General features: G+C 41.3%; 1 protein-coding gene across 1 annotated transcript in view; it reads right to left on the reverse strand.

Moving 5' to 3' along the window:
- The window catches only part of IGF2R (insulin like growth factor 2 receptor), a 209,529-nt gene extending 195,503 nt beyond the window's left edge, over positions 1-14,026 (reverse strand). The window contains exon 1 of the mRNA XM_073672755.1: positions 13,832-14,026. Within this exon, the coding sequence (XP_073528856.1) occupies positions 13,832-13,992 (161 nt within the window). The 5' untranslated portion in view covers positions 13,993-14,026. The remainder of the gene's footprint in view (positions 1-13,831) is intronic.
- Positions 14,027-14,304: the final 278 nt, after the last annotated feature.

The following is a 14,304-nucleotide window of genomic DNA, read 5'->3' on the forward strand; positions in this document are numbered from 1 at the left end:
CGCAGCAACATTGCAATAAAATGCAATAACAGGCGATCAAAACATTATATCCAGCCCAAAATGGTATCAATTAATAAGTCAGCTCGTTGCCCTATTAAGCTTTTCCCAGCCCTAGATCCCAAAAAGTGGAAACATTACAGGCCTCGGCAAATAGCTTCTTTTTTTTTTTCCCTCACTACTTCAATGAAAAAGAATCTATACATGTATTTGGTATCTGGGAACTCGTAATGACCTGGGGAATCATAATGGCAGGTCAGTGTTAGCATTTAGTGAACATGGTAAAAAAAAAAAAAAAAATTGTAGAGTTGCACTGTTTTTTTTTTGCAATTTCACCACTGTTTTTGCAATTATTTTCCTGTTTTCCAGTATGCTATATGGTAAAATCAATGGTGTTGCTCAAAAGTACAACTCGTCCCGCAAAAAACAAGCCCTCACATGGCCATATTGATGGAAAATAATAAAGTTATGGCTCCGGAGAAGAAAAAGAACAAAAAAACAGAAAATGCTGAGGTGGTGAAGCGGTTAACTCTAAATTCATCAATCTTGCTGGGGAGACTTCTGGCATAGAATAGAAACAATTTATGTATTTTTCTTTATCTCTATTCCTCCTCTCTGTATTGACCTTGCTAACCCCTCCACCCAGACAGGGGGCCGGCAGCGGGAGGAGAAAGAGTGCGAGAGGCTGGAGAACTGTAAGTACAGGCCAGGAATTAACCGGTAACATCCTCATTCATTTAAAATAAGATCTGGAGGCAGATTCTCGTGGAGATCTACAGTCCTGCTGATTGTTATCGGCACCCATGAAGAACATAATGTGGAATATCTCCTGAAACAAAAAACAATGGGAGGGAGAAATATAAAAACCTAAACCTTGCTGTGACACTGGTATTGGCACCCTTTACATTAATTTAGTATGAAAACACATTTTGACTCGCCTGTGGTAAATCACAAAAGAGATTCTCCTGTGATTATTTGTTGGTGCACATGTGACATGAATTAGCCAATGAATGATGACTTCAGTGTTTTAAAAAGCCACATGGTAGGCCCTGTTCCTCTGTCACAATGCTGAAGACAAAGGAGCTGTCTGAGGACATCAGAACTGCTATTAGAAAACACAAGACTTCCAAAAGGTATAAGGCCATCTTCAAAGACCTTGGTATCCCAGTTTCAACAGTGTGCAATGTTATTAAGAAGTTTGCCAAGCATGGAACAGTCAAGAACCTCCCTGGACGTGGGGGAAAGAGGAAAAATTGACAAGAGAGGTCTTCGAAGATTGGTACGAATGGTGGGAAAAAACACAACGTCAAACATCCAAAGACCTGAAGGCCAACCTGGGATAGTGTGGGGTCATGGTTTCAACAACTACCATACGCCGCACACTAAACCAAGCAGAGCTTCATGGGCAAAGGCCAAGGAAGAAACCATTGCTTTAGAAAAGACAAAGAGGAAGGACTGAGTACCTTGACAAACCACAATCCTTCTGGGAAAATGTTCTATGAACAGATGAAACAAAAATAGAGCTATTTGGTAAGACAAAGCAACGGTTTGTTTACGGACAGCGCAATGAAGCTTATAAGGAAAAGAACACCTTATCAACAGTTAAGCATGGTGGAGGATCCATAATGCTGTGGGGTTGCTGTGTCTGGTACTGGAGGCCTTGACCGTATCACATGAATCATGAAATCAGAGAATTATCAAGAGATTTTAGCGCGAACTGTCCTACCCCGTCTAAGAAAACTTGGTTTGAGTCAAAGATCATGGGTCCTCCAGCAAGACAATGACTCAAAGCACACTTCCAAAAGTACACAGGAATGGTTGAAAAAGAAAAAATGGCCAGCAATGAGTCCTGACCTCAATCCCATTGAAAATGTTTGGGGTGAGCTGAAATCTGCCATTGGGAAAAAGAATCCTGCAAACATTAAAGAGCTTGAACAAACTGCAAAGGAAGAGTGGGAGAAAATTCCAGCTGAGAAGTGCAAGAAGCTTATAGATGGCTACAAGAAATGTAGGGGCTGTCATCAATGCCAAAGGGTGTGCAACCAAGTATTAAATAGGGGTGCCTTTATTGCTGCACACGTGAAATTGCAACATGGAAGTTGAAAAACAAAGTTTTATTGTTGTATTACTTTGTTAATTAAAAATCCTGAGGATATAGCTTTGGTTCATTTCCAAACATATTGTACAGTCTATGAAAAAAATGAAGGGGTACCCATAATGCTGAGCAGCACTGTATGCCCGGCACCATAGAGCTTAACAGCTCATTTACATAAAAGAAAAACATGGATCTCTCTGGAATAAGACATTGGATCACAAATTTCTAAGTAGTATTTATTCAGCTTCCCATGACCTACATGCCCATATAAATGGCTTAGGGAGGTTGATCCTACTGACAGATTCTCTTTAACAATATCATGTTGTGATAACTTTAAAAAAATAAAAGGACGTCAGAATATCAATAATCCATATATTTTTGTATTCAATATGGAAAAATGTGACATTCCAACTAACACAGAAACCTTAATCAAGCAAAAATATTTGAAAATCAGCAAAAAAAAAAAAAAAAAAAGATCATTCAGACGTCACAAAGGTGACCAAGTTCATGAAGGTACTGCTTTCACTTTAATTACCTGTATTAGGAAAAACAGGGGGATTTGTGGAGAGGAATTTAAAAGCAAACACACACCACATTAATGAATCAGATTAAAAGAGCGCTTTATAACATTTACCCATCCTTTTCCCTTCAAAGAGGAGATCTTTGATCCTAAAAAGGGTGTTCAATTGCAAAGTGTCATCATTACAGATGAAAGGAAATACACCGAGTGGTAGATCGGAAACTGGGCAAATGTAGCAGTTTCTGCTGTTGCATAAATTTATGGACATGTAGCCACAAAGAGGTCCCAGTGTGTTACATTCACATTGCACAGTAACTGTCACCATTTGCATTGACAAAAATGAGGCAATAGGCTGACAACACGAAAACTACATCCATATCAAGTGTAGACATAGGGCTCTCTATACCCAACAGACACTGAAAGTGCCCTTGTGGCCTTGGCCAAGCTGATCTACTGTAGAAAAAAAAAATGTATAAAATATCATCGTCGACTACACTATTCCATGGAACAGAATAGATAACTAAATAGTATGCTGCATTGCAAGATTTTTGTTAAACAATGTAATTGTAGGATACAAATCCCACTATTTGACAGTATACACATTGGGATACACCACAGCCTCAGTGATGAGGTGTATGTGGGAGTTTTTCACAAACGACATGGAAATTGCATAATGTCCAATTTTTCAGGGCGCTCTCCCAATGTGCAGCATTTGAGGAGCAATATTTTCCACTTGCTGCTTTTGCTTAGTAATAGGTGCAGGACAGAGGTGGGCTACACAAGATCTCCTTATGACGGTAAAATCTCCTTTAAGTATCAAGTACGTATTTAAGTACTTACATTTACTAAGGAATATAACTACGGATATAAAAAAAAAAAAAAAAAAATAGCAGAAAAATTGAGAGGGGATGATTAGATTATGCTGTATATACTGAATGCCATGGTCCTGAATGCACGTAACGGCGGTAATGACTGGCTGATTGGTTTCTGTGCTGGAGCAGCTTGAATTCCCGCGCTGCAGATTGTGCGGCTGAAAATGAGGTTGCATTCATCTGAATGGAACAGACGCAGAATTTGCCGCAGGAAATACACAATTTATGAACATAGCCTTTCCTGCGGTGTCATAAACAGCACATGTGTTACCACTGTTCAAACTCATTTTTGAAAAATTGAGTCAACTGAAAAATTTGGTGGTGGCTAAACTATAGAACAATGTTATATAAGATAAGATATACTTTATTTATCCCGGAGGAAATTGCGGGATATACAATTTTATACAACTGTCTAAAAGTTTAATTTATCCAATGTATGTCAGTTATCTGAGCAAGATACTGTATCATGCTAACTCTGCATTGTACAATATTATTTACACACATCATAATCCAATATGGAGTCAGCCATGGTACTATAGCATTGCAATGATCACAGGTACCGTATTAAAGAAAAAAAAAAAAAGGTTTTTAAACGTGACCTTTCTACTTTGTAACTTATTGGAAAAAAAAAAAAATTTCAGTATGCTGTAAGCATAAAAGAATAACTCAGACTAATATCAAATTATTTTGTATAAAACAATTTAAGTAAAAGCGCGGAAAAGGTACGACAATTGCAAGAATGACAGCACTGAAAAGTATATAGTGGTTGGTTCAAGAAATGTGAATAGATGTGGATGGAAAGTGGAAGTTATGAAGTAAAACGACAGGATGTGGACAGCAGATAAAAAGCCAAAGACAGACAACCTTTCTACATAACCGAATCCAGCGATTGAGAAATCCGGTGTAACATGACTCTACCTATCAGCTACAATGCTCTATAGAAAGGAACAAGTGTGAGGAGGCAGAAGTCAGGCAGGTGTGAATAGTGTTACTAATCAGGATAATGTGGGAGAATGATACTGAACTCTACTACAGCACTTGTAATAGAAAACAATGTATTCCAAGAAACCTTTCCTTTCTGTGTTCCCGCTAACTCATGTGCTCATTAGCCGCATAAGACAGCCGCTCTGCAGAATTCTACCCCTATTTCATGCATTCCTATTATTTGCTTACGGCGGGGTATCTATTGTTTGTATTCTAGGTTCCGTCTGTTAATGGCCATACTGTGAATGTGCAATTACACATTGCGCTTTTACTAAAGCTAACCTGCGATTTCTTGTACTTGGTACATATGGCGAAGTGGCTGCTCCGGTTAGGGCTGTGCACCTTGTCTAGGGATTATACTAAAGGGACATTCTTTACTGATGGGTCTAAACCACCCTGAGGGATCAAGAAAGTGGGTGCCAAACTTGATTGGATACTCTGGTTGAAGTCCACAATGGAGATTTTATATATATTTTTTCTGGGACTATATTATCGGTCAGCCACCTGTTCAAGGGCTAATAGGATTATCATCCAAGGCATCTGCTGAGACCCTCAGATGGACTGAAGATCAGATAAGTCCATCATTTTTTACGTGTATATGACCAATGTACATTTGAATTTATTGATTGTTTGGGACTTTGTGAGTGGATACCGTTTGGTCTCCACTTATACACTAGTGTTGGAGGGTTACATCTGGTCCCTCTGGCAAACCTCTATTTCAGGAAGTATTCATGAGATTCATTTTTCTGATTTTGATTTTCTTCCCTTACTAACATAATTGTTGTGTGATGTTCGGCATGTCAATTATGACATGGTTGTGTCTGACCTTGGTCAGTACACATGATGTCATTTGTATGCTTAGGGATACATAGGGATAGGTTAGGGACAGCCTCCGTTGAGCGGGTACACCAATCCGAATAGTTAGGGTACAAACACTCCACTGTCAATTAGGGTATTCCATCCCTTAAGGGCAATACAGGGTAAGCCTGACTGTATATTCTGTTACCCTTACTACCCCTCCCTCATATGATGGTTTTATGATACATATGTTTATGTCTTGTCCCATCTGGACTACTAAGTATACTTTTAATGATATTTATTAAAAGCTAAATTTTATTGGGTATTTTTTCTGTCTGGTTTAAACACTATTGTATACCCCCCTTCTTACCAACTTTGCTTGTCTTGGTTTGTTTTGTTTTTTTCTACTTCGTTTTCCCACAGGCAGGTGCAAATCACAGTCAGGCCCAGGTCCAGCTCTGTCCCCTGTTAATTCTTAGACCTGCTGGCACATAGCGAGGCTAGTTACTAGAGTTAGGGACCGCCCTGATTTGGTTGGGTACACCTTGTCGTGGTGGGATGGCTTTTATGCTCTTTTGATCACAATGGTATCAACTAAGTGCCCTGTGTTTTTTACATGTATTACTAGTAGTGTTGAGCACAAGTGCTCGTTAATAGAGTTTGGCTAGGGTGCTCGAGTGACATGTTTGGGTCCTAGCGGCCGCATGTTTCACGGCTGTCAGCCACAAAACATGAGGGGATTGCCCGTATTTGTCTGGAAATCCCTGCACGTTTTGTGGCTGTCTAACAGCCAGGAAACATGTGGCCACGAGGACTCGAACATGTCACTCGAGCACCCATGATACTCAGTGCATACTCGAGCACCCTATGCAAACTCGAGTAACGAGCACTTGCGCTCATTACTTACTAGTAATTTTTTTTTACTGCAGGGTATTTAATGATTTTATTCTAGGGTTTTGTCTCGTAATGGCCATAATGTGAATGTGTACATATATACAGTTATATAAAAAAGTTTGGGCACCTCTATTAATCTTAAGCTTAATGTTTTATAAAAATTGGTGTTTTTGCAACAGCTATTTCAGTTTAATATATGTAATAACTGTTGGACACAGTAATGTTTCTGCCTTGAAATGAGGTTTATTGTACTAACAGAAAATGTACAATCTGCATTCAAACAAAATTTGACAGGTGCATAAGTATGGGCACCCTTATCATTTTCTTGTTTTAAATACTCCTACCTACTTTTTACTGACTTACTAAAGCACTTTTTTTGGTTTTGTAACCTCATTGAGCTTTGAACTTCATAGCCAGGTGTATGCAATCATGAGAAAAGCTACTTAAAGTGGCCACTTGCAAGTTGTTCTCCTGTTTGAATCTCCTCTGAAGAGTGGCATCATGGGCTCCTCAAAACAACTGTCAAATGATCTGAAAACAAAGATTATTCAACATAGTTGTTCAGGGGAAGGATACAAAAAGCTGTCTCAGAGATTTAACCTGTCAGTTTCCACTGTGAGGAACATAGTAAGGAAATGGAAGAACACAGGGACAGTTCTTGTTAAGGCCAGAAGTGGCAGGCCAAGAAAAACATCAGAAAGGCAGAGAAGAAGAATGGTGAGATCAGTTAAGGACAATCCTCAGACCACCTCCAGAGAGCTGCAGCATCAACTTGCTGCAGATGGTGTCACTGTGCATCGGTCAACTATACAACGAACTTTGCACAAGGAGAAGCTGTATGGGAGAGTGATGCGAAAGAAGCAGTTTCTGCAAGCGCGCCACAAACAGAGTCGGCTGAGGTATGCAAAAGCACATTTGCAGAAGCCAATTTCTTTTTGGAAGAAGGTCCTGTGGACTGATGAAACCAAGATTTAGTTGTTTGGTCATACAAAAAGGCGTTATGCATGGCGGCAAAAAAACACTTGCTACCCACAGTAAAATTTGGTGGAGGTTCCATCATGCTTTGGGGCTGTGTGGCCAATGCCGGCACCGGGAATCTTGTTAGAGTTCAGGGACGCATGGATTCCACTCAGTATCAGCAGATTCTTGACAATAATGTTCAAGAATCAGTGACAAAGTTGAACTTACGCAGGGGATGGATCTTTCAGCAAGACAATGATCCAAAACACCGCTCCAAATCTACTCAGGCATTCATGCAGAGGAACAATTACAATGTTCTGGAATGGCCATCCCAGTCCCCAGACCTGAATATCATTGAACATCTGTGGGATCATTTGAAGAGGGCTGTCCATGCTCGGCGACCATCAAACTTTACTGAACTGGAATTGTTTTGTAAAGAGGAATGGTCAAAAATACCTTCATCCAGGATCCAGGAAATCATTAAAAGCTACAGAAAGCGACTAGAGGCTGTTATTTTTGCAAAAGGAGGATCTACTAAATATTAGTGTCACTTTTCTGGTGAGGTGCCCATACTTATGCACCTGTCAAATTTTGTTTGAATGCAGATTGCACATTTTCTGTTAGTACAATAAACCTCATTTCAAGGCAGAAACATTACTGTGTCCAACAGTTATTACATATATCAAACTGAAATAGCTGTTGCAAAAACACCAATTTTTATAAAACATTAAGCTTAAGATTAATAGGGGTGCCCAAACTTTTTCATATAACTGTAATATTATATTTATATATATATATATATATATATATATATATATATATATATATATATATATATATATATATATATATATATATATATATATATATATATATATATATAAAAAGTAGATCAGGAGAAGAAATGAGGCTTTACTGAATGTTACCAATTCTGAAAACAATACAGAGGACCTAAAATATGTTGATTTTTTACAAGATGCAATGGTTGAAATCAACTGCAAATCAGGAAAAATCTGGAACATGCCATGGATATGAAAATCCTTCATATTCATGTAGACCCCTTCCTTCTGTGAGTAATTAGCGTTATGTAAAACCCTATTCACATCTATTACCCCATTGTTTGCTTAGATGCTGAAGAACCAAACCCTGTTCAAATGGGATAAAAGTTATTTTTCCACATGTTGTAAGACACAATCTTGCATCATTGAAGTACACTGGTGGCCTCTACATTTAGGGAACATTGAGCTTATATGTAGATATTTTTATTTGGTTCATGACGATAATTTTTTTTAAAACAGAAACAAGATCATGTGAGGTCATAGGAAAAATTTTTTTGTCCATGGCACTTTACCTACAGAACATGGTGAGAAGAACCCAAGGAAGACATACATTACAAGACATAAAGCGGTCCAATCCATAGGCATGATGTGAAAGAACAAAACGATACCCAGAATCTTATAATCAATGTGCTCAGCACCTACTATATAATACCTTCAATCTAAAAAGTTTGATTTGACATTCAACCTTTTGAAGTTTATTAATAGGCTTATGAAAATACCAAAGATGTTCACTGTACTAATCGCTGACCTTCTGTAAGATAACGTCATATCTTACGAGCATTTGAAACAAGACTAAACATCTGGCAGATAGGCAGGAAACCACCATTACCAAGAGAAAGGTTAATAGGAAGTTACATTTTTTCACCAGTTCAGGACCAGGCCATATTGCCCTGTATCTGACCAGGAATTTTTCTTCTTAAATATACTTTTAACGGCTCTAAAATTTTACAGAATAATCAAAAAAAAAAAAAAAGTAAAAGTGACGTGTTTTTTAAGACATTTGAGGGGTGAAAGTGGGAGGTGAGGACTATACTAACATATTAATACATTATTTTTATTAGAAATTTCCCCTGTAACTGGGGCTCCCATATTAGCCTAAATGCTCTTTATACAGATTAGGAAGGCTATGTGCCCACGATGCAGAAATGCTCCGGATTTTTCCTGAGTGTTTCTGCATCTCCCTGGCAGAAAAAACGCATGCGGATTGTACATGTGGATTGTACATGCGGATTGTACATGCGGATTGTACATGCGGATTGTACATGCGTTTTCCTGCCAGGGACATGCGGATGTGAAGCGTTCTTCACTTGCATTTCTGCATGCGGGTTGTCAAGCGCTTTCCAAGCGATTTTAGCATCAGTGCTTGTCAACTTGGTCACACTATATAAATCCATGCAACCGGCATTAATTTATATACTGTGACTGTAAAAGAATGGCAAAAAATAAATATTATACTTAGCTTCTGATGGCCCCCGGTGTCCATGCCTTGGCGGCAGCTCACAGTGGACTGAAAGTACCTGCCATGATGTCATTTAGTCATGTGACAGGTCATGCGACCGCCGACGTCAGCGGTCACGTAACCCGTCACATGACTGAATGACGTCATGGCAGGTACTTTTTAGACCATCGCGAGCTGCCGGCAAGCCAGGACGGATTGCTATGGAGACCGGGGGCCATCAGAAGGTAAGTATATATATTATATATTTATTTTTTTATAGGTACCTCTTCTCCAAACCCGGGTACCATCCGCACATTGAACCGCATGGTATCCGCATCTGCAGATGCAGTGATGCGGATGTCATGCGGTCCAATGGAAGTCAATGGCGGCGAAAACGCAACAATTCCGCAAAATAATTTCTAGTGATGCGGATTTTTCCGCAATGATAATCCGCAGCGGAAATTTCCACAGCATGTGCACAGCACAAGCGGATTATCATTGGGGAACATGGCAGACCTTCTACCATGCGTTTCTTAAGCGTTTCTGCAGCGGAAATGCTGCTGCGGAAACGCTTAAAAAAAAACGCATAGTGGGCACACAGCCTTAGCCTTGAAATGGAAAACGTTATGACAGGTGTGCTTTTAGAAACTGCAATGTTCCATGGGTGACTACAAGCCCAAACTCCAAGCTGCAAAAGGAACTTTGGATGCTCAATGGTGAGAAGCTGAAATCACGTGATGATCATCAAATCATGCACCTCAACACCATCGCTCCTAATTCACAGCTCAGCCACATTTGCTTGCACCTCACTCAGTGACTTGGGTGCATTTACACTCGCCAAAAATTAGGAACAAGCGGTCCTAGGAAAGATTGTTTCTCGATTATTCGGCCCATCTACGTTGTCTGCCAATCACTGGACAATTGAGCAAAACGCTCGTTCATCAGGTGAAATGATTCTTATGGGTATGGGCATATGGCATATTTTCCAAGCGTGTGAACCAGACAAGGTTTTCAAGTGGAAACTGATACAAGAAACTCAAGTTTTTTTTCCCCAAAAACATCTTTAGCGCTTTTTTCGACAATGACACTGTCCACATCTCACTATCACCTTGCAGTCACCAACAAAATGTCTCTGCACTGTGATCCTAAACGTAACCCTCCCTTTTCCTTTTGCAAACGCCCAGAAGGAGGAGGAGAGGAGTGACACCATACATGTGAGCAGATCCCATCCACATTTACTGCAGTCATAATGTGAGCTATCACTACAATAAGTTTGCAAGGCAAATTTCAGCAGCTGCTCCCCCTAGTGATTAAAATATCAAAACTGTTCACAATTCTTCATATTTTACAGCATACAAAAAGTTAAGGCAATATTTAAAATAAATAAATAAATTGTAACAATACTTTACATTTTATCAATTGTTGCAAAAAGATTTTGGGAGATGACATATTCCCTTTAAACATTATATATATAGGGAACTTGCAGATAAAATCAATATTAACCCAACTGAGATTGCTTCAGTGCACCTTTGGCACAGCCAATGTCTCGGTGCACCTTGATGCCCTGCAATTTACACATCCAGGGCTATTCCTGATTTTGATATGACAGAGCCGGCTCTAACAGCAAGCGCTCCCTAAACAAACACCTGCTCCTGTGTGTGCGCACTGACACTGATGTAGACCAGCGGCGCGCTCACAGCTCTTGGGCACTGAATGGGCGCACTCTGTTCCCGAAAGGCTCATGTGACATTGTAGTGTAACATGTCCACTGGAGCCAATGGGTTGATGTGGTTTGGCTGCAGCACATCAATATTCCATCAGGGCAAACATCACACAGTGCCCGGTGATTGCCTGCAGAGGGCAAGTGACAAATTAATGGTGCCAGTAGCACCAACATAATATTAATGGCACTGCTGTGAGAGGAGAGTATCCTGAAGGAATGAAGCATGGGTTGTCCAATAGTGTACAACCCCTTTAACCTGATGTTCAGCAAATGGTACAAAAGGCACCAATCACCAACAACCTAGATTTTCTTAACCAACCATTACACCTTCTCAGAGATCCTCACTGGTCGGTGGGTGTTAATTATCCCAATGCAACCTATCACCTCTCCTCAGCTGAGTAACACTACAGTTTTCTATTGTTTTATTTTTTGTCTTAATGTATCTTAGTGCCACTAACTTCCTCATCAAGTGGTGAAGGTGATATCAAGACCCCCACATACGTGCCAAGATGCATGCACCAAGGAGGTGTCGTGTATATGTCTCAGCAGGTATGTGGGGTCAAAATGTCATAAGTATCCCTCATCTCAAATGCAGAAATTAGCATAACATATTCCACTTTTAAAGGGATTGTCCATCACTGGACAACTCCTTAACAGCCCCACACCACAGCATAAAACAAACTTCCGAACCCTGATCATTCCTTGTACTTCATCTTCATGTCTCCCGCCAGTAATCCTGCGATAAACAATGCTATGGAACCATCACACTGGTGGAATAGTGAAGGCTGCAGCTAATCAGCGGCCACGTGACATTGCTTATGTCAGTATAATGGTGGAGGAACAGAATCAGTCTAGGAGCAAAGTATAGTTTGTTTCATGCTGCACCCTGGGGCTTTTGAGAAGGGGTCAATGTTAACATACAGACAGGAATCCTTCTCTTCATTTGTTATGGCAGCGCAGACTATTCTAGAGGTTACATAAAGGCTCCCATAACATAGGACTAAAGTCAGCAGGATCAGCCAACAGCCTAATCTGTGTGCGGCCTCCCGATTCCACTCCACAGATGATGTTGGGGTAGAGAAGGACCCGGCCTGCTGAATTTCAGCAGCTGATATCTTCAGGGAGAAAAAAAGTAAGCCACTGCCATAGAAGTCTGGCATCTACTCTCTTAAAGCAAGCAGAATAACACTCAGCCAAGCTCTCCTAGAAGTGAGGGAGTAAGGGGAGATAGCTGGCCACCGAACTATTGTATTACTGCCAGCTATGTGTATGGGGGATTTAACTCTGTATTCATGCCGGGAAGCATTGTTATACTATAAAGGTTTCCCTGTATAATTATAGAGGTCACACCATTATGTATACCTATGTACTAGAAATCTGATTACTGCATATTACGTACTCCTTAATATTGCTAAGAGAAGAATTTTTACCAGGCTGTAAGATATGTAGAGCACCCTCTGATGCCAACATTGGTCACACAACATGAAGATAACACTGCCGTTTATGTGACCACGGAGCAAATATTGCCAAACGCTGCACGTGTCCTGGAGGACTTACCCTACCCCAGCTACCTCATGTCTAACACTAGACTTGGTGCTTCCGCTGACTTTGGTCAAGAAACATCAAGTCTCAGACAAGTTCTGTCACCAAAAAGTTTGTACAATTTTCCAAGAACTTTCTGTCTTCTGACTAATTGTGACTTGTGATTTGACTGTTCAAGAAAAATTGCAGACAGTTCACATGAGGTGTAAAGAGGTTACTGAAGAACATGTATCACCTATTATGATCGACTGAGGTCCTGAGACAGCTGTAGGGTGAACGCTTTGTAGATCGACAGCTATATTTCTGTATCCCCCTCACAAATGCAGACTGGACTCGGTCAAGCAGCTGCCAGACATCTACAGAGGAGACCTATCTCAAAGAACAAATGGATTGGGAAAATGAAAATCGGCAACATCTGCCGTCATATAAATAAGAGACCGACCACCATATATTCGATGTTCAGCCATCCTACCAAAATCCAAGGGATTGTCCTACAGACATCAAACGTGTATAGCTCATTACACCGGCAGAGTGAGTCTGGAGAGCGTAGACCTGGGGAGGAGGCCTCCCTAAATCATGGCTATATGCCCCAATAAACAGAAGGAAATGCACATGTACCCAAAAGGTCTGTGGCCCACAAGATGAGGTTAATACTACAAGTCGTGGTTTCTCCAGTCTTCACATGCTTCCAATGGGACATTATTGGAGAACTAGAGTAGCAGTAAGCTCTCACACTGAGCAGCTGTGGACCTCTGCCCGCGCCGTCCTGGTGACAAGATCTCACCGGGGTACATAGAGCGAATATAATAAATGGGCTATTGGGGGGTGCGCGGCCAGAGATGACACCTGACAGACGGGGGGCATCCGCCACAGACAGTGTACTGGGTGCAGACATGGCCTGTACCATCCCATGTGTTCATATAGGGGTAACTAACACTACAGGACATAGAGGACACAGGGATCACTGACACAGTAATAATAGGAGGGGTGGTCACACAGGAGGATCACATGACGGCGGGATCTACCCCAGACTGAGGAGAGCCCATGGCATAGCCGGCAGCAGGAGCCCGGGCGGCTGCATTGTCATGTACCGCACAGCAGGGAGGACAACGCTGCAAAAAGGGGAAGTGCCCGGACATATGTCAGGAGGAGCCATAGGCAGCACTTACCCGCACAGCTCGGCCGGTGCGCTCACAAACTGCCCGCTGACACCGCAGAGGAGCAGCCACACAGCGGCCAGTACCGACATTCCCGGAGGTGTCATGCTGCGGCCGAATACAGGACGGAGCCCCGGCGCAGTAGTAGCAGCAGCAGCCCAGAGCAGAGTCATGTGATCGTCACCTGACAGCTCCGCCTACTGCCGGCACATGATCTAAAGGTAGCTCCTCAGCGCCCTCTAGTGGGAGATGAAGTACACGTTTCTGCTTTTTCTTTCAGAGTATGTGCGCACGATCTAGCGCAGCGCTTTGGATACGGTGTGTTTTCACGGCATCCAGAGCGCTGCCTCCGATCCCGCAGGTAACTGCGCTTCTGTTCATTGAACACATGCAGAGTTACCGCACCCTATACATTCTATACACCCTATACATTCTATGTGCCCTATACATTCTATACGCCCTATACATTCTATGCGCCCTATACA

The sequence above is a fragment of the Phyllobates terribilis genome, unplaced genomic scaffold (assembly GCF_046119375.1).
Source record: "Phyllobates terribilis strain yellow unplaced genomic scaffold, ASM4611937v1 Scaffold_3__8_contigs__length_932513732, whole genome shotgun sequence".
Classification (NCBI taxonomy): domain Eukaryota; kingdom Metazoa; phylum Chordata; class Amphibia; order Anura; family Dendrobatidae; genus Phyllobates; species Phyllobates terribilis.